The 25,159-nt window shown below is 42.8% G+C and overlaps 1 protein-coding gene across 2 annotated transcripts; it reads right to left on the bottom strand.

Moving 5' to 3' along the window:
* Positions 1-479: 479 nt before the first annotated feature.
* lhfpl2a (LHFPL tetraspan subfamily member 2a) lies at positions 480-25,159 on the bottom strand. 2 transcript variants are annotated; one of them, XM_088435575.1, is made up of 4 exons: positions 24,304-25,159; positions 13,962-14,027; positions 2,024-3,752; positions 480-851 (listed from the first exon to the last, which is right to left on the bottom strand). In XM_088435575.1, the coding sequence occupies exons 3-4, from the start codon at positions 2,451-2,453 to the stop codon at positions 595-597; spliced, it is 687 nt and encodes a 228-aa protein (XP_088291701.1). In that variant the 5' UTR covers positions 2,454-3,752; positions 13,962-14,027; positions 24,304-25,159; the 3' UTR covers positions 480-594. The 2 variants fall into 2 exon arrangements, with proteins under 2 accessions (XP_088291701.1, XP_088291702.1); XM_088435576.1 differs by lacking the exons at positions 13,962-14,027; positions 24,304-25,159 and adding an exon at positions 7,462-7,589.

Raw genomic sequence — 25,159 nt, 5'->3', positions numbered from 1 at the left:
TTTGAAATGACCACATTGTGAGCTTATACTTGTAATAACTGTTACTGTGAATATTATCCAATGTGAGCGAAAATTTGTCAATAACATTTTGAATTTTTTAACTTGTTTTCACTTAATGTCTTGTCAAATGACCATAACACTGACTGTCAAAACTGTGAGAAAAACGTTTTTTTTTTTTTTTTAGTTTGTACGATGTTTGGATATTTGTTGTTTCCACGTGAAATAAAAGTCTTTTGAATTACTTTTGTTCTCCATGCATTCTTATCGTTACCGTTATTTGGTGGAAGCCAGGGTGCAGTAGCAGCCGTGTCGCGCCAGAGGGTGCTGTTTGATTCTTTACGTTACAGCTGTGCGGGCTAAAGTCTGAAAATTTCCCCCGAAATTGCCCCCTATTGTACAGGGCCACTTTTGGAGACAAATCTCGCCTTTTTTGATTTGATGCCTTATTACACAAAATAAGAAACAAAACGAGAACGGTGGAGAGTTCCACAGCGAGCAGATGAGTTTTTATTGACCGGAAAAGGAGCGAGCGCGTATGTACAGGTATTTACAGGGGCGGAGTCGGGCTTCTCCGAAGGGGCGGAGTCTCTGGTCTCAGAGGAGGCAGATGAGGCTCTTGCCTTCCTCGATCTCCTCCTGGACCTTGTCGCTGGACGTGGCGATCTCGGCCTGCGCCGAGAAGACGGCGCACAGGAAGGTGAGCGCCGTGCCGCCGGCCGCCGTGTAGAAGGCCCAGCCCATGGAGCACAGGCCCGCCCGGTACGGCGCCGCCTCCGCCCCGCAGTACACGCGGGCCTTGTCCGAGCCCCAGCCGGCCGGGTACAGCGTCAGGCCCAGGATCAGGAACAGGCCTGGACCGATATAATAAAAGTCTTATTAGAACTGTGGTTATTGCAAAAAAAGCCTTATTATAACATGGTCATTCATTATTCATGGTCGTTTTTTGCAAAATTTAAAAAAAAATAGGTATACATGGTAGTTTTTGTGAAAAAAAAGCCATGCAATTAATGGCCTTTTTTTTAAATAAACAGGAAAAATGTCTTATTATTGTATACGTACCACATGGCCATTTTTTGTAAAAACAAAAAAAAAACACGTTACTAAACATTACATATGAAAAATGTAATTGGAAAAAAAAACAAACACATAGTATACATGGACTTTTTTTGGGGGGGCGAAAAAAATTCATTTTTTTGCAAGAAAAAATGCCTTACTATACATGTTTTTTTAGTTTTTTTTCAGGGGCTAATGCCTTACTCTTGTGCTATTGCTACCACACTAAACACTGTTTAAATAAAAGCTTACTTTTTTTGCAAAAAAAGAAAAAAAAGGCTTTACATGGTCGAATTTTTGGAAAAAAAAAGCCTGACTACGCATGGTCTTTTATTGTGAAAAAAAAAATGCAATGACTTTTACTTCAGAATAAAACCCCTTACTACACAGTCTGGTTTTTTTTCTTGCAGGAAAAAATGCAAACTAAACGTGTTTTTTGCACAAAACAATATAATTATTCACGTTTTTTTGTTGAAGAAAAAAGGCCTTATGGTAGGGTTTTTTTTTATTTGTTTTTTTTTGCAAAACCTTACTTATGGTTGAAAAAAAAATAAAATTTAAAAATCGTCCAATTGCAGTGTGTTTCCGAGGCTTTTGTTTGTCTTTGTGCGGAAGGCGTGGTGTGGGAGAAGGAAATGAAAAGTAGGTCATAAATTCTTTCCACATGTTGTTGCCGGACATCTGACGTGCTGACGGATTCAATGCACACGCAATGTCCTTGCTCATATGTATGTATCCTCTATATATACGTTTTTTTTTAGACTTCCAATATTATTTTTTTTCCTTTTTTATGTAGGGCTTGAAGAGGGTCTAAAATAGTCTAGAACTAAAAGAGTAAAATGCGGTCCCCTTTAATGAGAGAGGGTCTTTTCACGCGTGTCCACGATTGAGGACACCGGGACTCGGGCGAGCAAAAAGGCAGCGGGCAAGCTCAAACGCCCGCCAAAGGGACGGGGGGGCGGGATCTCACCGGCGATGGCCTGCAGCAGCCCGCAGACGTTGAAGATGCTCTTCTTCATGATGCTCTGGAAGCACATGGTGAAGACGGAGATGAAGGCCACGGCGCACAGCAGCAGGATGCCGGCCGCCAGGAAGATGGACGTGGCCTGCCAGAAGCCGCTGGCGATCTCCCCGAAGTGGACGGCGTAGGGCCCGCACAGCACGCCGCCGCGCTGAAGGTGCGGCAGCTTGACGCAGCGGCCGTAGATGCCCAGCGTGGGCCGGTAGGCCTCGCCGGCCGACGGCGAGGACGAAGACGCGCCGTGGTGGTGGTGCTCGGGGGTGCGCGGGAAGCCCACCAGCCAGTCGCTGCTCATGAAGGCGATCAGCTCGCCGAAGGCCGCCACGATGCTCAGCAGCGTCCACAGCATGGAGCGGCACGTCACGATCACGTGGCACATGCTCGCCGCCTTCCCGGAGTCCCGCTCGGAGTCCTTCTTTCAGAGTCTTTTTTTTTCCCGGTTCTTGTTTTACTTCAAACGGGCCTTCGCAATGTCCTCCTGGCCTTCGAGGGTTCCTTTTAGGCCTGCTTTCAGATCAGAGGCGTTTTTTTTAGCCTTTTTTTCCACTTCTAGTTTTACCCCGTACAGTTTTTCTGGGACACTCCTAAAGGCCTTCGCAAAGTCCTTTGGGCCCCCCTTTCAGTCTTTGTTTCAGAACTGTGAGTTCTTCACTTCTTCCTTGAGGCTTTTTTCAGTTCTTCTAGGTCATTCCTACAGGCCTTCAAGTTCTAATTTCAGTTTAGATCGTTCAGTCCTTCATGTCTTCCTTGAGGCTCTTTTTTTAGCCTTTGTTTGATTGCGATCAGTTATTCTCAGCTGACTCCTCCAAGCCTTCGCAAAGTCCTTCAGGGTCTCCTTTTACTAATCCTCCCAGATTTCTCTTCACGTCTTCCTTGAGGCTTTTTTTCAGTTCTTGTTTTGCTTTCCAGTTTTTCTAAGTCACTCACACAGACAGTCAAGTTTTGGGCCTTCCGAAAGTCCTTCCGTTGGGGCCTTTTCAAGTTCTTTTTGCAGTTTATGGTTTAGTCTCTCATCCAAACCTTTTTGGAACCCAGATTTTAGTCTTCAAGTTCCTCTTTTAGCCCTTATAGTCCTTCTTGACCTCCTGGTGTGAGTTTTTCTATGTCACTCCCAAACGCCTTCATCAAGTCCTCAATTTTGGCCTTCAAGTCTTTTCGTTTGTTCGTTACAAATAAGTCTCCCTGCCAAGTCCAAGTCCTCTACTTGTTGTTTAGGTCCTTCTTGCACGTCCCTGTGTTAGTCCTTCTTTAAGTCCTTCTTTTCATCATTCTGGCCCTTGAGTAAAGTCCTTTCAGTGTTCGTCCTTACTTAAGTTCTTCTTTTCAAAAGTTATATCCCCGTTTCAGTTCTTAGTCCAAGTCCTTCAGAAAGTCTTCTTTCAGTCCTTGTTCAGGGCCAAGTTCTGCATTCGATTAGCCCTTTACTTCCTCGTTGTCCTTGCTGTCACGTCATCCGCGCCTTGGTTCAGCCCTTTTTTCAGTTCTCTGATTCCTTCATTCAGGCCCACTGGTCCTCTTGACTCCTTTTAATTCTTCTGGTCTATTTTTTTAGCCGCTTTGTCAGCTAGCTAGTGTGCTCCCGTCTTGCGACCGCCGTTTGTCCTCCTCCCGGCAGTTTGCCGCCGCTTTCCGCCTCTACATGGCGTTCCCCCCGCTGGCCAGCCCGCGTGGGACACACCTGCCAGATAGTAAAAACAAATAAAAGCGAATCACTTTTTATTGCACGGCAACTCAACTGCTTCATTATCGCGCCGGTTTGCCAGAGGGGGGAGGCAAAAAAAAATGCGTGAAAGGAGCTTTAGGGTTACGACTCCAATCCAGACTCCAGCTGGCCCGTTGCTGCCGTAAAACCGCCGCGGAAACACAAACAAACAAACACTCGCCATGGCGACGGGACAGCGGAGTGTCCGCAAATGCGGGAACCGTTTCCTGTTAGTGGCATTGCTAACGCGGTTACAATCATAAAATAAATAAATAAAATCCCAGAGATAAGAGAAGTACTCACAGGCTTTTATGGTTTGCCGGTAGCCTGTCGCGGAAACGTACGATAAATAACGTGACCCGATAAGGGTCGTGGTTTCGGTTCAAGATGTACGAGGTTGTTTCCGTGGAAACACATCCAGAGTTGGCAAGAGATCAAAGCACCTGCGGACCACCTTGGACCACGTTTTGCGCGCTATAAGGTGCAAAAATGTAGAATAATTCTCTCATGTCGAAAATAATTGCGACTTAAGACTTCAATACCGAAATAATTAATTACTTTAGTATTGAATGACCCAAAGTAATCGATTACTTGCTACCAATCATTATAGATGGTCTTTTAGCAAAATACTTTGAAAAAAAATGAAAATCATAACTTACTGGGAATGAATGTTTGCACTCTTAAAAAAGACGTCAAAACACGTATTTGGCATTGAATGAGTTGAACATAAAGCACCACTTCTTTTGACACTATCTTCCAGAGTTGCTAAATATAATACGCCTCGAGATACAGCTACAAACGTGGTTCCAAAATGTATGAAATCATAAAAAGAAATTGGCTAACGGCGAAAATTTTTCATCGTTTTTAACATGTCAGAACAATCGATCCCATAAAGCAGACCGGCCGTCCGCCAGCATTCTGGCTCGGCTTCAGACAAACCAAAATCGGCACGTCGGCGATACTCGGCCAAGGGTTCAAAGGTTAAGTGTCCTGCCGCGACCCAGCGTCTCATCCGCGCAGCTGCGTCCAATTATCGGCGCGGCGTCACGTGTTTTGTGACAGTTTTCCTGTCAGAGCGAAATGATCCTTCTGTGACCGGCCAACAAATATTCGACCGTCACAAAAAAGAGAGCGAGCCTTGAACGCGCTTGTCTCGGGTCCGCGTGTCAAACGTAAGTCTCATCAAAGGCGCTCCGGGGACGCCGCCGAAGCTCAAAGGCGTGTGGTCGCTCGCGCTCGCGGAATTGAATATTGAGGTCATCGCTCTGCTAGAAATGCGGAGGCCTACTCGACGGGGACGACGAGGATCAAAGACCGCAAAAGGGGGCGCGGCGGAAAAACCGCACGGCTGCCATATGTCGGCTCGTATCAGAAGCGGCTTTTACGGCCGCCTGTTCACTTTCATTACGTTTTAGTGCCTGTCACTTCCAAGGTTGCTCGGTCAGAGACGACGATTACTAAACAAAACATTTTGACATGTTTCAAAGACAGAAACGCCTTTGGACAAGAGCCAATCCGCCCCAAGGACCCGTATCCACTAGTACCGCGGTTCAAAAATGAAAAAGATATCGGTCATTTTGTTCAATGTTTTTGTGATGATCGTCTCTGTCTCAAAGTCCAAAAGCGTCCAAACATTTTGGGCTTCTCATTCTTGAGTCTCAGCCGTAATCTTTGAAAGTCTCGGTCTGGGTCTCCACCTCCAAAGGTGTCTTAAGTCTTCACCTTCAAAGATCTTGGTCTTGCCTCGCTCTCGACCTCAAAGAGTCTCGGTTTGTCCTGGTCTCCGCCCCAAAGGTTTTGAAAGGTCTTGACCTCTAAACGTCTTGGTCTTGTCTCGGTCTCAACATCCAAAAGTCTTGGTCTCGGCCTCCAAAGGTTTTGAATTTGTCTCAGTCTTGACCTCTAAAGGTTTTTGTCTTGTCTCGGCCTCCGTCTCCTTCGGTCTTTACAACAAAGGCATTTCACATCAAAGGGAACACATTGAAAGAAGACTCTTGGGAGCTGAAATTTCACCCGGATAATGACAACGATCAAAATACGGCACGAGAGTTAGAGAAGTTGAAGAAACCTTACGGACCAAATGAAAATGGTCCTCTCCAAACTACTGTTACTTATTATTTCATACCCTTAGGTTATTTTGCTGAAAGCATACCACAGTCATTAAGGCGCCTAGGGACTATTTTAATTGCGGGTGCGAATAAAACATCAAACACCCTTGAGGTGGATGACACACTCGGCGACTTCTAGGGGCACGGCATCTATTTGAGGAACCTGAAGCATCTTGATCTTTATAAAGGCAGACTTTTGAGCGACTTCTTCGTTTCAAGCGTCCACAATGAGGTCATTGTACGTCGGGGATGTTTATCAGCAGTCACGTGACACCCGGGCAGCCGTTACGCTATCAGGAGCGTTTCTGACCCGAGGTCGGCTGCTTAATGGAGAGCCGCGGGGTCGCAGTTTTTTTCACCCCTCTTATCTCTTCTTTGCATGCTAAATAAGACAGGAACTCCAGTGTTTCCTTTTAGACCCCACAACATGACCTAAATGGCTTATCAACGGGTAAAATCCCATAAGATACGAACGTAGGGCTGCACGATTATGTCCGAAATAATAAACACGATTATTTTGGTGGCGATTATTCATTATGTTTGGTCAAACATGTCTATTCATTGCCCTTTTTTTTACAAGCAGTATATGTATAAGGTTTTAAGGCTAAATACTTACAAATTATAATAATAAGCTAGAATAAATAAACTACATAACTATTATGGCAAAAACACACAGCTCACTTACACAAAAATATGAAAAAAAATGAAGAAAAATGAAGCCTACTTAAAACCAAGCACATTAATTACTTTTAAGCAATTTTTAATCAATTATTTCAAACTGAAATTATTAAAAAAAAAAATTATTTCCAAAATATGTCTCAATCGACAGTTCGCACTGTAGGCGTATATTAGGAATCGGTGAGAAACTCAACGCCATTTCACACTGGTAAATAATATGTTAGGGTGAAAAAAGTAGAGGCTTTTGTCATGCAAACATGTGGGAAACATTGCCCCCTGCTGGTAGGATGACAAAGTGCTTGATTTTACATGTACAGTAGCAGTCTTTTTAAATGTTAAAATGTTAATATTGCCGAGGATCGCATGTCCGGGACAGCCGTGAGTGGGGCGCAGTGAAAATTCATCTTTGACGTCAAAAGTCGTCAACGGCACTGAATGTGTTAATGAAGGCATGCAACTTGGAATTTGGACTTTTCAGTGTAGCCTATTAAAAAAAAGTGATGTATCGAGGGTGTAAAAGATGAACCGCAAACACAATACAATACAAAGCCCAAGGTCGGTCCAAATTTTACCCAAAAATCGGGACGAGGAACGGCATTTTCCTCATCTACGAGGACGTCCTGCCCCAAAAAAGAAATCCAAACAATGGGCTTAGTAGGTCGCGTGCAGATTTTGGACGGCGAATCCTTCCCGGCTTTGTCGCCAGCGGAGCGGCTGTAATAAGAGCGGGACGGCAGAGTCAGCTTTTCCACGAGCCGGCGGGCCAATCTTTCCTAACGCTTCAGCACATCTGCAGCCATGTTTTGATCGGGCCGTATTACATCAGCTCCGCCGCGCCACGTGCTCAGCAAATCACCAAATTCGGCGGCCAGAAGGAAAGAAATAAACAAGGGTCCGACCTGTCTCCGCGGAGGCTCCTAGTCCGCTTCTTCGGGGGAGCAGACGCTCAAGTGGCTCCCCGGGACTAGGCCGCCTTGAAGCGTTCCAGCCTTGCCCCGCCCACATCTCCTCTGATTGGCTACTCAACCAGGGTAGGAAAGGGGGGTCACTTAGTGAGACTGTCCACATGGCGGCCACACTTGTGCGGCGAATCTGGGTTAAAACAACAAAGCGGAGTTGGATCTCCCCTCTTTTGTCTCGCTGGGCTTTTTCGTCAGCCTTCTCCAACGGGCCAAGAGCAACATCCCGTCATGCGGGACCGGCTGTTCACAATCAAACCCGATGAGCTCATCGCCACGGCGAGCCTCCTCCAGGCATGGCCAGATAAGGACGCTGCCGGGATGTCAGCGAGTCCGACCGGACAGGCGGCCCGATTTCATGTTTCGTGTCGCTTTTGCAGCTCCGTCGTCCCGCTGACCTTTGCGTTCACTCACACAGGAAGGACAAATGAGTTCCATATGTATAAAAAAAAAAAGGGGGGGGGGGGGTAGCCTGGGGAAGGAGGCCTCTGAGGAGGTCCTGATACAAATGAAGTCCGGACTACTAAGCACCTGTTTTGTCTCTGACAAACCTCCACTATGGACTACCGTATTTTTCCAAATACAACTTTTTTCTCATGATTTGAGCCCTGCGGCTTGTAGTCTGGTGCAGCTTATCTGTTAAAATCCATAAGACCAAACGACTTAGATCTGAATAACTGCGGAAGCTGGGTTTTTACGATGAATTGTTCCAGAAAACCGAATCAGATATCCAAATCGACAATTAATTACATCCAATTAATCCGTTCTAGGTTTTGAAATCTAGGCATCCAGAAATATTAATAAAAAAACATTTTATAGAAAACAAACTAGTTTTAACGTCCTCTCATTAGAACTGAAAAACAGACCTCTATAAAACCCTCAAAGACCGGCAAGCCATATTAAATTTTTGGACGGTTTCGTTAAGCAACCGCTGAGAGGAAAATAAATTAACGTGACATAAAAATTATGCGGTAGTGAATGTCAGTCCAGCTTTCTAACTCCAGTACAGATCCTGAGCGTAAAATGTTATGTTGACCGAGCAAGATTGAAGGTTTTGATTTATGACTTGCTTAACCAAAATAATGACTTGAAATTTCATAGGGGTCCGACTTCACTTGTTTAACTAGCGCCACAGTCATTGGCGACTTAAAGGTGAGAATTTGAGACTTGTACAATAAGTCATCTAAGTTACTCCCACCTCTGCCGGTCAGTCATAACGTGCATGTAAACCAAATCATAAAAAAAAACAAGACAAGCTTATGAATGCGTGATTTTGTGAAACGGAACACTACCAATAATGCTAATACGCCACAAAATTTTTTGCTTTTACTTTGGCTTTTCAGTAGGTGTCCTCGGTGCAACCTCTGTGAGGACTTCACACGTCGTTCGGTATCCATCAAAGTGTCCCGATTCCACGTCGCCACAACCGCGTTGCTAGCTCGCTTCACCATAAAGTCTATACGTCTCCAACGCAGGGTTCCAAAATAAAAAGCTGCATGCTGAAACTTTTCCACTAGGTTTTGGCCGTGGAAGTTCCAACAGTAAATCTTAAGGTCTTTGCAGCAGATAAACATTCCTTGGACTTGGCAAGACGCGGCAGTAAAAGTGTCGCTGGTAGGCCTAATTACAGATGCGCCACCGTGAATGGGCAACCGTGCCCGGTATAAACACGGCGCCTCCGACCAACGAGGAGACGGGACGATTGGCGGGTCTTTCTCATTTAAAGACACGGTCCGAAAGAGACGAGGGAGTTTCTCTCCAGAAATCCAGACGCAGTCCAGACTTCTCACATCAAAGCGAGGAGGGTTCAAGACAAGCGGCGTCGCCGGGCGTAAAACACCAGCGACTGCTGCTGCTTTAGTCTTCGCCTGTCGGGATGTGATCGATGGTCCCGTAAAGATCTGGCTGAAAAAAAAACTTGGAATGAGGCCGACGTAGAGGAGACTTGAATAATAACACCCTCAACACATCGTCAGTATCTGTCAGCGACGAGAGTCTTGAAGGTTACCCTGGAAAGGGAATTTATGATCTCACTTTGAAACGCTTAATAAAGTCGTTCGTTTTGTCAGTCGTCTTGTTTGATGGTCGAATCCAATCACGGCAGCTTGCTAATCAAGAGGAGCGCTGTCCTCGGTCCGCCACAAATTCATTCTGTCAAAGAACGTTAGGATTCACATCCGTGCTTCAGTGAAGACGACACTAAACCAAACCCAGACATTATCGAGAATAAAAAGTATCGAGATCGGGACCAGCGCTGGACTTTTGGAATTTGAGACGGAGACAAAAGCAAGACCTTTGGAACTCTAGATCCAGACAAGACTTTTGGAGGTTGACACCGAGACCAGATCAAGACCTCTGGAGATCAAGACCAAAGGTTTTGGTGGTTGGAACCAAGACAATACCAAAACTTTTGGCGGTTAACACCGAGACCAGATTGAGAGCTAAAAAGGTCAAGACCATGACTCATACAATTTTAGAGGTTAAGACCACATATAAGCATTTTTTTTCATTCATTTCTTCTGCAAAGACCTGCAATCTGGGTCCCTCACTGATCCCTGTAGCACTGGTTTGGATGTGACCGCTAGTGACCGAAAATCCAGAGTCCACCCGCCAGAGACCAAGACATGAAAAGACTAAGAAAAATGTCCTGGAGATGATTAAAAACTGATCCTAAGACCGGTCCTGCAGAAAATTAAAACACTACCCACAACGACAACTACCTTTTAAGACGCAAGTGTGACTTGATTCAAGTTGTCTGCAAATCCCAGTTTACTGTAAAACTGACACATAAAACTAAAAAAAAGGAAATATATTTCATGGTGTAAATATTTTCCAGGTTGGGAGTGGATTTGGTACCATATACTTTGGACACCAATATACTCCTGTTTTTTTTCCGAGGGGACAAATCTGCTGAGACCATGTACAGTCGGAGGCGGAGGAATACGCGACTTTCGAGTCTTCTTGTTTGCATGAAGGTTACATCACTAGCGCCAGGTCAACATGTGCGGAAAGAGATGGCCGCCGAGGACCGACCACGTGGAAAAAAAAAAATGAACGATGGGAGATACAGATGGAGGTCGGAACATTTGGCAGTGGAAGGACGCCGTCGAGAGTTTTCCAACAGAGGGAGAAAAAAAATAAAATAAAATCACATCGCGGCCACATAAAAGCCCGCTGCGAGATGCAGGTTACCAAGCGACGGCTGAAAAAAGCCAAAACAAACGCGCCGGGGCAAAAGTATCCGATAGCCCCGGCCCGTAAAAAAAAAAATCAGATAGATACAAGATCCATGGGGCGACGGATGCATGTCTGCAACCGGAGAAGCTCAGCGTCAAGGACCATCTGGACGCCATGAAGAGCTCTTGACGAGCTCGCGGAGACAGATGTGAAATATGCAAACAATCACAGCAAAGGGCTGCGTGTTTATATCCATCTGTACGTACTTACGCATATAAATAATGCAAACTATATGGATGAAAGCTTTGGGACAGATTCCTCTGACAGGAAGTGACCCGAAAGACTGCGCTAAAGGACAGGAAATGATGAAACTTTATAGTAAACTTGCAAATGCATGAATTTTGAGCAGACGTGAAGTGAAATGAAGCTTGGCAAGGAAATACGATAGTAGTTCTCAATCAGGATCCGATTTAACCCTCCTGTAATGCTGTTGGGTCAGATTGACCTATATGTTAAGAAAAAATATGTTGAGATATGCTAGTTAGCAGGATTAAACACACAAAAAACGTTTCTGAAACTTTTGGATAACTACACATGACTCCGGGTCAAACTGACCCAGAATGTTATTAGTCTTGGATAAATGCATAACTTATGAGACCTAAAACATTTCCCTGAGGGACTCCAGAGGACAAAAGTATTTGGTCATTTAAAGGAAGTGAAGAAAATGATGGCGATGTTCCTTCCACCTTTACACATCTCAGTGGTACTTTGTACCTAGCTGAGGTTGCAGGAGTTGTAGCACTTCTGGCGGGCGGATATGACCGTCGCTTCAACGTAAACACACCCACAGATGTGTCGAAGGTAAGGAAATCCCAACAGTGACGTCCAGGGGAAGCCAGCGTGGGAAAGAGCGCGAGAGAATAATCGTTGCGGTAAACAGACGGCGCACCTGCATGGACCTCGGCGGCACTAACGCCCCCGGAGGGGATCTGGTGGGTCGATTTGAAGGAGGGCCCTGTACTAGATTGAGCATTGTGCCGGCTGAAAGACAAAAACCACCGCAGGGGTATTTTTACGATCACATACGTAACACGTGCGGGGATTCTGGGGAAAAACAACAAAGGGCCTGATGGAAACGCTATTATTGTTAGGCAAATTAGGCAGATGAAGTTTTTGGGACTTTCACACAGGCTACCGCGACTTCCAGATGATTTTCACACGTAGCAAGAGAGCAAAATGGTGCGAAAAGTAAAAGCTAAGTGAAACGGAGTTAAATTGAGGGTTACATTCTTCACACCTCTTTGAGCCGATTGCTGATGGGTCGGGGAGTCCTGAGGGGCCCCAAATAACTCTCTGTTTCCCCCTGTTAGCACTCCAGAGCCCGGGGGCCCTCGGGCTTGACACTGCATCCATTATGTTTAACCATTTCCAGCCCCACCTTAGCCCCGGGATCCATGAACGCAAACGGGGGGGGGGGGGGGGGGGGGGGGGGGGGTCGAGTCCCCCGTCGCAAATCCCCGTGCTTCTGTTTTCCAGGTCAGACGCAGGAAATCGGTAACGCGGAAAAGCTCGGGTGGAAGATATTTTGCGGGATGCCGGGAAGCATTGTTCCCACCGTCTTTTGTGCCGTAGACGAGCGCTCTTTAATCCCGACTTCCCCCGAGGCTCCGACCCGCTGAGGTTCCCACAAACGACTGACGAAGAATTTTCAATCAAAAGATGACTTGAGCCTGTACTCTAAGCCGCGAGAATCAAAAGTGCCCGAACAATACCAAAGAGACAAACGAGGGGTGAAAAGGAGGTTGGAATTGGAGAGAGGTTCTTTTTTTTTCAGCGTGGATTTGTGGTCAAAGAGGTTGATAACTGATATTTTCAGCAAGAGAAAATATTGTCGTCAAAATTTAAAACAAAAAACTCCCGTAGTTTCTGCACCGTATTGTTGGGAACAGTCTGGATTATGGTGTGTATTTCCGTACGTAACCCATACATATACCCACGGTATTAAAAGGTGCATTCGCAAACATATGGTCGGGAATAAACGGGAACGTATCCAAGGTTTTCCGATTGGTTTATTGTACCCGTCATACGAACCGTTCGTGCCGTTCTATGATTGCTTTATTGTTCCGAACACACATACAATACCGCATGTATTACATAATGTTCTTTGATTGGTTTATTGCTCCCAGCGTATGTACTGTACATATTATATATATAATTCGAACATTCTAACTCCCAATACTTTTCTGTTGAAAGTAAAGTTTTCTCAAATTTTCCCAAACTAAAATGTAAAAATTTCACTTAGTTTGCATTTCCAACAAAAAAAGCTACAAAGACTTCCCGGGGTCAGTAGGATACCTGACAAAGTTGGAACCTACCCCGATATTTATCAAAATGGACGATAATCGGTCTACGCCAGGTTGGTGTTATAGTACAGACGCCAAAGTGTTTTCACCAAGTTTTTCGAACCGTGACAACGGCTTTTGACGCAGCAGGGTAGAAGAAGTGCGTCGGGTGTTAAATTTCGCAGCCTGCTCCCCAGTATCCCCTTACACAAAGGTGTGGCGCCAGTGGTAAAGAAAGTATAAAAATTCAATCAAATTCGACGACCCGAAACGGAGCCAAAAGAAGAAAGTCACGCTTGGGGCAAAATAGAATTCATGTTGAACTCGACCACGACAGAAGCTGAAAAACAAGACGGAGATAACAGGAAACATGCTGCTGACATCGAGCCAAACTATTTTGAGCTTGGACGTGACAAATGATCACCTTGTTTATTATGGCGTGGGGGCTTTCCACTTTTCAAATGACCTTCACAGGTGGTCCCCGCTCCCTATCGTCCACGCCATTGTTTTTCCCCCGTATAGGAAAAACATACACCCCCAACAGGCCTCCCCCAGACACCCCCGACTTCCTTCTTCAACCTAATAAATACCACCGGACCCATTTCCAGACTCGATGCGAGCGGACGGTTTACCTCCGAAAAACCAAATATGTAACTTCACTGAATTGTGTCGAGTACAAAGCGGATGAGTCGGCATCTGGTGGAGTTGTGTTGATTCCGAAATGATTGACGGTGCCTTGCGCCGGCGGGGAACAAAGGCAGGAATGGGAATAGCTTTGTAGTCCTGCTCGCCAGGGGCCCAAAAATATCAAAGCGAGAAAAGCAGGAAGTCTGGTTTGTTTTGAGTCTGAACGCCTCCTATGGAAACCTCGGCCCAAAGTGTTTGGACAAAGACGCCGTCGTAAAGAATTGGGGCACCGACCTCTCACGCGGAATCTCAGGATGGAGTCCTCTGATTGATGTCCTTCGATTGATGACGATGGGTCGCCTGTTGACGGAAACAAGGCGAGAACGGTTACGTAACGTTCCGAGCTCAGCTTGCAATGACGAATTTGATAAGGCGGTTGAATCATTGTGTTAAAAATCATTTCGGTAATTGAAAAAACAGGTTAAATGACTTGAATGAGTTTTTTCTTGCAGGGTGATCCGAAAAGTCTGGTATTCACAACGGAGCTTGTTTCTGATTGGCTAACGCTCTCCTCTACCGCCACATCTTGAATGTTTTGGTGTCCGTCAAAAAGAGCTAAACGGTTTGAGTGGGGGAGTCAATGCTAACTGAGATTTAAGTGGGGAAAATACCTCGCTTGATTAAAAACAAAGAAAAATCATGCTCAAAAGAAGAAATCCAAGATAGAAGAACAGTTCCAGGTTTTGCTACGTATTTTTTACAAGAATTCTTACTGGCTTGAAAAGAGAAACCCTTAAACTCGGGATAAGGTTTTTTCAGGGGTTTTGGTTTTTAATCGAACAAAAAATATCGCCACATCTGAGAGGTGATTGGCCAAAACCTTACTAATTAAAATCGAATCATAATGCCATCTGTGCCTTTTTTGATGTTCCAAGACGGCTCTCAAAACGCGTGTTAAAAAAAAGTGCAGATGCTCATTATTTGATCAAAAACACAATTTTACGTTCTAACTAGTCAAATTTGCTTTCAGAATAATTAAGGATTCCAAGTGATAGCATTAAATGTTATTTTGACATTATCTCATTTTTTTTCAAAGACCAGCGCACCTCAATGGACGTTTGTGAAAACGTGATGCAGTTGGACAATAATACAACTCGTGATACGGTATCACTCGTGCTTGCAGAGTTGACTCAAGAAGCCACATTTTTGAAAATTATTAGATGGAAATCACTGTTTCTTTGTTTTGTTTTTGGCATAAATTGAGGAAGAAGTCTTTGTCTTGTCCGATTAAAACAACACATTTCTTAAAGTGCCAGTGGAAAAACAGAGTAACAGAGCCTACTACTACTACTGAAGGCTATACAAGATTTTCATCCTTTTTTATTTGCTTTGTACTTTTTATGTGACATGCAGAGTCTTTGAAATTTGTCATGCAGTAGAAAGCTCAGGATTTTCCATCAGGTAACGATCCCCGGTAAACTAGGTCATCAAGTCGGGAATGTCTTCCTCCTTGAGACCGCTCTGCTCCACTCAAAGTAATGACGCGCATACATCAGGCTGGAGATAATTAACTAATGGCTCTTCCCTCCCTTTACACGATCCAGACCTCAGGTCACTCGCAGTTCACCAGTCAATACACTAGCAGAGCGGAAAACCATCATCGCTGGTCAGATGGGGATGTTAACTTTGTGTTAACTGGTATATAATGTACAAATAAACCGTATATACAGTTGCCGTCCAGAGAGATCTTGCGATATCTCGCGATATTTCTTCATCTCTTATTTTTGGCTTGATGGGCCACAAGTGCGATGGACTATACAGCAGAAATTGGTCTTTGTGTTTATGATTAGTTTCATCTGCAGAAAAATAATGTGCGGTTGCAGCTGAAAAATAAGCCTGTAGGAAAAGTTTGTTTACATTTGTATGCAAAAGTGTTCATTTTCCTGCACTCGGCTTATTAAAAAGAAACTTTGGAAAAATATTAAAAATTTGTCAATATCCCATCTCATCATGTTTCTGTGGACTCAATATTGTGAGACATCTCAGTTTATGGGATTAGTACCTCGTCCCATTTCTAGTAAATATGCATTTTGTGAAGAAGTCAGAAATTTACAGAAAGTTGGACCTAAATAAGGAACTTTAATACAGCAGGTGAAAAAAAAGGCATTAATTTGAGTAAATGCCCAATTGTGTTTATTTTTTATTTTAATGTATTAGGTGGGTGAAATTTCAGCTCCCTGGTGTCATTTTTCAATACTTTCTCTTTGATATAAAATGTCTTTGATGTAAACATAAAAAGATAGGACAAAACATTGCACAAGGGTTAAACTCCCATGGATAATTTCCCATGAAAATTTACAAGACGCTTTCCAGAAATTTACTGAGAAATTCTGAGCGTTTACCTCTAACCGGCGTGCATATAAATTATTAAAAGGGATTTGTATTTTTGGGGCAAAAAGATACAAACCAAGAGCTGCTATCACAGATTCGATAACGAAGAAATGTAATCAAATAAAGCCTTAGCGGACACTTGAGAGCAAAAGCTACAGAAAAGTCGCATAATAATCCTGGAATAATATGCAATTCCCACACCGGCTTCAGCGGGATCACCGGGCGTGACGACGATAATAAAACACAAACGTCGTCGGTCGCCAAGCATCGCCGTTCGATTGGCAGACAGTTGATTGGACATCCGGGGAAAGACGGCGTCTCGCGGGTCCCAAATTCCCCGGAGGCAGGATTACGGGCGCTCGGATTGGCCGGCTTTTTCATGTGACGTGCTTAGCTGGCAAATAGCTCTTGGTGAACGCTTCCACAGCTGGGGGAGACCATTATGGGGGGGGGGCAACATGGAGCAATGTTCCCAGCAGCCAGAAACGCCACAAAAGACTCTATTCAGACGCCCTTTGGAGTATCCGAGGGTCTTAAATTATCGCCGCGCTAACTTAGCTATGATTGTCTTTAGGGTGGGACCTTCGGCAAGAGCTTTGGTCAAGATCTGACCTTGCGGGATTCTTGTTAGAGTTTCCTCCTTTACTGCAGTTATCAAATTTCCACACCGTGCTTAAGGCCAAAAAAAAGTCAAAGGCTTTGTGTTTGGATGTTTCTCAAGCATTTTCTTCATAGATGTATCACCTGTGAAATATTTTTTTCAGCCAAACACCCTCTAGCGCAAAGCATATTTAAATGACCAAAAAAAAAAGGCTAACACTTGTTATGTTGTGGGTTAAACTGACCCTTTAGAAAGCTAAAGTAAATTTCGAATGGAGTTTTTCAGTATTAACTTTCGCAAGATTTTTTTGATCAACTAAATGGGTCAAAATGACCCAAAGTATAGGGAAAAAAAAAAAAACACAAATCACAATCAAAAAAATCACAAATTTGTTAGTAAAAAAAGACGATAAACTTTGGGTCATTAAACATGACGCCGGGTCAAATTGACCCAGGATGTTACAAACAAACATAAATAAATTAAGTTTGCATAATCCTCCTCTAATTTTGTGGGTCATACGCACCCATTTGAAAGTTAAAATATGTAAATGTTGAAAACAGATTTTCAGTAAAAGACAAGTCCTAGTCCCTTTTCATAAAAAAAAAAAAAAAAAAACTAACTAAAAACTGAATGACATCATAGCAGAATTCCACTTAAAAAAAAAAGAATAAAAAACCGGATGACGTGAATGAAAACAAAACAAAAAGAGACCCAGTTTATAGAGTAGAATCTGTTCCAGCCCCACCCGCGACAGGTGACATTCTGCAACAGACAGACCATAATATCAAAAACACATTGGAAATATTTCATCGCGTGATGAGCTAAACAGCAGTTTCGAGGGTAAAAAACGGTCAACCTGATCCGCAAATAAACTCCGTGACACAAAGTTCTTTTTTTTCCCCTTTAATGACGTGACATCACGCCGCTAACCTCCATGCTAATCCCCTTCATTAGCCCTTCAAAAAAGAAACAAAAAAAAAACACTTAACACAGCTGCAGATGCAAAAAAAAATCTCCCCGAAAAAAGATGCCTTGTGCTTCCCTGGGGCTGGCGCTGATTACACGCCGGGCGGCTAATGCAATGATTGTCCGAGCGCTAGCCAATTTCCTCCGCTGTGTGTATGCGCGCGAAGACCGCGCGCTCGCACACAAACATGACATCATGGCACGGTGATGAAGTCGGACGTGCAACAGATGGCTGCCGATTGGGGATTGCTGATTTGTTGTTTTCCAGAAACAAAATAAAACATGCACGGATGAATAATGAGGGACGGGGATAGGTCATTGCGAAGGAATGATGACGGATACGATGCGCTAAATGAACTTTGGACTTCTTTTCGTGTAAAAAAACAGGTGTGGCTTTCCAGCAATCGCACTTGAAATTATGTTTAAGAAGCATTTTGTGACAAAGCAGATCTTCTTCCGCTTCCAGCGGAATAAGGCTCCACAGCCCTGTTCTCCGTCTTTCTGGCATTCAGTAAATAGCTGAACAGAAATCGTCTGGTAATTACTGTTAGCGTAGCGAAAGTTAAAGATCAAAGAATCGTGCAAAATAGGGGTGTCCAAATTATGTCCCGGGGGGCCATTTGCGGCCCGTCGTCCACATTTTTTCGGCCCACGGCGTAAAAACTAAATCAGGGGGGTCGTTAACCTAGACATTCTGTCTTTTTGACTTTCTTTTCACTTTTTTTTAGTCACGGTATTCAGATAAGGGCAAGAGTATTTACTGTACTAACAACATTTAGCCATGCCTGTATTTTCATTTTAGGCGGTCTGTGGAAACAACGCAAACAACCCTTATTATGGAATTTTATAGCGCAGGACTCCAGGAAACAGATCACCACTAATATATATATATATATATATATATATATATATATATATATATATATTAGATTAAGGAAGGTCTAAAAGTAGCTAGCGCCAAAGTAATCAATTACTTTAGTAATTTGCTGATTACTTGAGGTACTTACTTTATGTAATTAGGTCATAAGGTAATTGATTACTGAAGGCAAACAAGTGCTACAGTGATCAATTACTTTATGTACTCTAAAGTTCTTTGATTACGTCATCCTCAAGTAATTGATTACTTTATTACTTTAGTCCCTACAGTAAGAGTAATTACTATTTACTGTACGTGTGGCGTAAACAGCTGTGGAGTCTTATTTTGCTGGAAGCGGAAGAAGTTAAATCAAAGACATCAATTACTTCAGTACTTCTTTAATTAAGGAATTGATTACTTTACTTCTCAATGTTTTTCTACCACGCAAAAAAAGAATGTAAAATGACATCTTTGGGAGCGACTGAGTAAAGATCTAGAAATCAACATTAATAATTTAGAAAAAAACCTGGCACTCTGCCAAAAGCTCGCCTTGACCTAATTTCCACTCGTATAAGTTTGTTTGATCGAAAAAGTCGTTTAGCGCTAAGTCAGAAATGACAAAAACAGAGGCTGTTTTTGTGTATATTGCGGTGAAAGACGCAAGAGGTCAGAGACAGATGTTTAGAAAAAATAATGAAAATAAAAAAGTAGCCGCCGTCAGCGAAGGATCTCCGAGGCGACTGGCGGGAAGTCGTCGCCGGCGGGGGGGTATTTTTCGAAGGGGCGGGGTGGGGCGGCTAGCTCCAGACGCCCGCCCCCAGGAGATGGATGGCAGATGTCTGACCCCGGAACGCCGCAGTTAATTGGCAAACTAAAAGCCCGCCCTTGGATCTCGGGGAACGAAACGTTTTTAGACACCGAGACGGCCTAATGAGCAAGGATTTCTTGAGGGGATCGTTTAGAAGAGGGACCAGAACAAAAACGCCTGTTTTAAATCCATTTAAAATCCACAAAAAAGTAATAGGAGGAAAAAATAAACGGTTAATTTGGAGAAGAAAAAAAGCTGTGTGGTTACAAGACTTTAAATGTAAATTAATGAAGCGATGTAAATATAAATTTAACCTAATTATTTTCTACATTTAAGAAAAAAATTGTTACGTCAAAACCTTAATAATCGCAATTTTTACACCCTCAAAGGTTGATATGTTACGAAAAATCGTATATTTACAATAATTTCTTTTCCACACTATAAGGCGCACCTGAAAGCCTTCAAATTTGTTTTCGCAGGTTAGCGGTGCGCCTTATAATCCAAACGCGCCTTATACAGCACATAAACCGCAAGGTTTGATTTTTTGGGGAGACAAAAAAAAAAAAAAACTTAATCATCATAAATCCTTCAATTTTTACCGTTGCGTTTGAGGTATGCATGTATTTTTTACAATAAAAACATATTTTTCATATTTTTATATGCTATGTATGCTCCAATTTTGCAGCAACATATATGGGGCCAAGGCCCCAAAACGGCAAGTTTTTTTTTCTTATTTTATATACAATATAAATCCAGAAAGTGTTTTTCAATCAACAAAACAATGTTCTATACAGTTTTTTATTTCATTTAAAATCATCAGTTCGATAATTCATTGAATAATTATATTATTTTAAACTTGTTGACATTCCATTTAGCGCATCCAGCCACTATTGTAGCTTCTATTCTATGTGCTTTATAATGCGGTGTGCCTTATATATAAAAGTCACTGAAGGTGCACTTAAACTGCATGAAATAAGGTACACATTTTTAAAACTTGTCTAATATTCAATTTGAGAATTTAAGCTACGTAACTAATGCCGCTACATTAAATACAACGCCGAAACCAGCGGATTTACTTTTTAAAACTTTCAAAACGATTTTGACCTTTAATCCATTAAAAAAAAAGTCACTTTTGTGTACTACCAAATACAGTTTGTGTTTCGTGTTGTTTCAGTTACAAACGCTAAAACCGAAATCAGCGAATGGCGCGATTGCCCGCTAAACCTCATTCGGTTTCTCGCCTAAGAAAAAAAAAAGTGGCTTGTTTTGATTTCGGCTGTCTAAAAAGACGGTGTAAGAAAATAAGACTGGAGCCAGCGCGTTGGTATTCTTCGCTAGCTTTGTGCGCCGGCGTGTGTGCGTGAGGTCCCGCGGGTCACGTAACATTATCCCGAGTCGGTCTGCGAGTCACCTGGAGAGTCGTCACACTACAAATCAAACCGCAGCTGCTCGAACCATTAGCGGAGTCCTGCGCTATGCGAACACTACGCTAAATTCACTTTTACGCCACGGGCTACGCGCTCAAGTCAGCTCCTTCCGAAAAAGATGACGGAGTCAAATCGAGACAAGAAGAAAGAGGAGACCATGGAGAAGATGTCAAAGAGGGAAAAGAAGATGAAGAAAAAGAAGACGGAAGTTGAAGACCAGAAGAATTGAGAAGAAACAAAGAACACAGAGAAGAAACAGAGAAGAATTAGAAGAAGGAGGAGCAGACAATGGAGAAGAAAAAGAAGATGGAGGAGACAATGGAGAAGATGGAAAAAAAGGAAAAAGAAGACAAAGAATAATAGGACAGAGAACTCGACAGAGAAGATTAGAGAAGATACAATAGAAGACAACAGAGAAGATGACAAAGAAGAAAAAGAACAAAAAGAAGAAGATGGAAAGGAAGATGAAGAAAAAGAAGAGAGAAGTAGAAGACAAATACATAGAATAGATGAGAAGAAGAAGAAGAAAACACAGGAGAACAGAGAAGAAGAAAATGAAGCTGGAGGAGACAATGGAGAAGATAAAAAAAGACAGAACGAGAAGACAAAGAAAAAGAAAGTAACAGAAAAAAACGGGAGAAAAAGATCAAAAAGAAGAAATGAAATGAAACAGGATAAAGAGAAGAGGAACGACAAGACAGATGACAAAGATGAGAAGAAAACGAGAGAAGTAAAGGACAAAGAAAAACAAGGAGAAGAAAACGACGGAAGAAAACAAAGGAGATGGAGAGAACAAGAAAAAAAAACAAGAACGAGAAAATACAACCAAAAAAATGGTTGTTTCAGCGGAGTGTGGAACAAATTAATAGCATTTCCATTCATTTCAATGTAAAAAGATGATTTTTGGTTTCATGTAAAACATGGCTCCGGACCAAAACCTGAAAACCTGAATTTGTAATTGAACCCACTACTGTATGACAGCGGAGGCGGAGCGGGGTTATTTGGAGCGCGCGCAGCTGCCAGGCCTTTCCCTGACTTGGATCCCCGTAACCAGCAAAACATTAGCATACAGCTGCGTACGCCTCATCCGCTTTGATGGAGAACATGCCGACATTTTGATGATGACGTCAGAGCAGCCGAGCGCTCTCCCCCTCCCGGGAATAATGAACCCCCCCTGACAAACCTCCCACAAAAAAAGCCACTTGGCCCTTCCCCCAGTCATTCACTCTTTTCTTCCTTTCTTTTTGTGCTTTGTTTTGACCCCACCCAGCGAGCTCCGGGGGCTGCTGCTGCCCCCCCCCCAACAAAGAGCCGCCTAATCGAATCAAGAGTGCATGACTGCGCCGGCAATAAAGTTTCACGCCAGTTTGTCGACTCCAAAATCAGCTGATTGGCAGCACAAGTAGGACAGACGGGAAGCCACGTGGAAACGTTGAAGGGAAGCCGATGCACTTTGTCACATTTCACATGGATCTGACCCAGTTGTTTTTTTTTTTCCGTTTCATAAAATCGGAATAACGAGAACGGACGACACAAACGGGCTCAAAGTAAGATAAAAACCCAACAAAAAAAAAACAGCTGTTTTAAATAAAGTAGTGTTAGGGCCAAACCGAGAATAAATCAAAACGAAATTCAGCTTAAATGTTTCCTCTGGATCTTCGATACCACTTTTTTGAGACCGATACCATTACTGCTCTTGACACCCGAAATTGCCAGCCCCTCCCATTTTAATCCTTTTGCAGTATTTTCCCCAATCCTTTGATGATTACATAGACATTTCACAAAGCATTGAAAGACACTAGGGAGTTGAAATTTCACCCAACCACGTAGTTATCACACTAGCAGAAATGTGCAAAAATAGTGACAAAGTGCTATGGAAGAAAATGACCAAAAATGGTCAAAATACGGCACAAGGGTGCAAAAATACTTCAAAATATTACTTGTAAATATGTAGGAACGTTTTTGACCCTTGTGGAGTATTTTGGCCAATCCTTTTTTACATCAAAGTTATTTCACATCAAAAGGAAAGCATTGAAAGACACTAGGGAGCTGAAATTTCACCCAAATGGTGACAACGCATCAAATTTCAACATGGCACAACCACTTAGTTATCATTTTCTTTTTTGGGAAAAACGACTAGTAATTACAGTTCAAATGTTTATTTTTATCATTTCAATATCCTGAAAATTGCGCCTAGAGCGTCCAAGTTGGGATTTGGGGATTGATGTGCGACGGACAATTTCTGAGGCGCATGAAAGGCTCACGTGCGCCAGATGTCGTTTTCCGCCGTATACTGTACGCTCTAATTTTTGCGCGTCACGACAGGGCGCTCATCTTTTTTCCGTGCTTTGAAAGTGTCGTGAGGCATCTGCGCCATCCGCCTGCCAAGAGAGACAGCGCGGCACTTTTTTGTGGGCACAAAAAAAGTGCGGCGGTGTTCCGCAGGGGCGGGATGAGAGAGAGAGAAAAAAAAAAATGTGCGCTCTTGAAAGGGGCCCTAACACGGAACCATGAGGGACGCCGCAAGCTTTTAGCCAAAGTTCACGCCCCCAAAACTCAAGGATTCACAGGTGGGTGGTTGTCCTTTTCTTTTTTTTTTCTTCTAAATGGCGAAGACGTCCCGTGTTTCACACTAACAGTTTCCAGGCGCGGACCTGTTTTTCACTTCACTCCCCGAAAGCTGACACCAAAGTGCTTTGTCACGGCTGACAACACTTTCACCCGCAGTCACAAAACAAAAGTCATCTTAGACGCCGTCCAGTGACCCGAGTTCCTCCTGGCTCGCCGCCTCAGGAAGCTCACGCGACTTCAGTCCATGCCGAGCCAATACTTTATCAAAATCAATATCAAAATGCGGTTATGAATAAATGATTGATCAATTTCGCCCATTTTTTGTATTGAACATTCACAGTAATAGACAATAATACACAATAATATTTAGGGATAGGATATTTAGGATATTTTATTAAGCCCAAACGCATCTGTTTTTACAATATGAGCTCAAACCAGTACAAAAAATTTCGGATTTATGGAACGAATGGTTTAGCTAGCACCGATTGGTATCGATCCACTATCGACTAAAGTAGCACTTAACAGCTGATTAATAACCTAAAATGTGTTTCACCTATAAAATGGGTGGCATTAAGTATGACGTTTTCTGAGAAATATAAAGACGTGTACGATATATTTAAAATATATGCATGTTTTGAAGTTATATCTTTTTTTACGCTTTCACAACTTGTTGACGTCATTGGATTTTTTTTTTCCAATTGGCAGATTCAGCACAAATCAACGTTAAATCCAATTCCAACTTTTTGGACCAAAAAAATCAGCTTGGTGGTCATTTCATCTTGAGAATGTTTTTCAAAAATTTTACGAGTATATATTTGAACAAAAATTCAGAAATGCCACATCAGTGGCGGTTGCAGCCCCAAAAATGATCTTGTCAGCTCGGTTTTGACTGGCCGAATGTTCCGATTCGTCTCGGAAGTAGAAAAGTTAGGAAATGAATTTGGAGAACAATACGTTAAAAAAATATGATGGATGTTATTTCAGTCCAGAAGAAGAAGAAATATCTCCAAACTTACGTGGAATTGAGAGATGCTGAAGGAAGCTTTTTTGAACACACTCAGACGATTGATGACTCCTTTTTGTCAAAGTTTATGGATGTTTTCCCTTCTGTTTAGACGTGAGAGATGAAAATCGAGCGAACTTTCTCTTTGCTTCGTGTCTGCTGTCTTCTGCTCGGTTTTGTTCCACGTCCTCCGGCGGACCGCAGAAGAATGAATGGCTGCCGCCAAACTCCACGAAGCTGGCCAGCCCAGAAGCTGGTGAACCGCTGCTTGGGTGGGCGGGTTTAAATTGCGGGAGTGACCAATCAGCCGCCGGCTGCCGGAAATGACAACAAATCGAAATGAACTGCTGTGGAAGTAGCCAATCAAAAGACAGCATTGTGATCGTCGTTGCGAGAAACACTTTTCTTTTTACTTTTTTTTTTAATTCATTGAAAGTGTTGAAAATTAGAGACGAAAAATTTTGGATTCTGAAAAAAATATATATGTAAATAGGTCGATATCGTAGGGCAATCGCTACCTGCTATAACCAACCACAAGCGAGCTGCTGTGTAAGTAGCCAATCAGGGTGCCAGTAAACCTGATTGTTCGTGAATCATTAAAAAATATATTTTTTTTTTGTTCAGAGTGAACTATAATAATGAACATGATTTTCTCACAATTTAAAAATATAATTGATTTGACTTAAATACTTGTGATATTAACAAATTTTAAGAATATAACATCTTTTTAAAATCCTGACAACTAACCAATAATAAGAATGTAACAATTTTTTATGTAGTACAGTGTGTACATAATGATTCTTCTTTTTTTTTTTTAGCTATTCAAAAGGATGACTTGAATATTTGAAAGCAGCTGAGCGCTCCCGTTG

The sequence above is a fragment of the Hippichthys cyanospilos genome, chromosome 15, assembly GCF_059441005.1.
Source record: "Hippichthys cyanospilos isolate Australia breed blue-spotted pipefish chromosome 15, RoL_Hcya_1.0, whole genome shotgun sequence".
NCBI lineage: Eukaryota > Metazoa > Chordata > Actinopteri > Syngnathiformes > Syngnathidae > Hippichthys > Hippichthys cyanospilos.
The sequence above is the reverse complement of the archived record's forward strand: the minus strand, read 5'-3'. Positions and strand labels throughout refer to the sequence as shown.

Bases quoted from the DNA above. Each gene is read 5' to 3' on its own strand.
- lhfpl2a (XM_088435575.1), bottom strand. From the start codon at position 2,453: ATGTGCCACGTGATCGTGACGTGCCGCTCCATGCTGTGGACGCTGCTG. The intron at 852-2,023 runs GTGAGATCCCGC...ATATCGGTCCAG, and splicing joins GCTGCTGCAGGCCATCGCCG to GCCTGTTCCTGATCCTGGGC.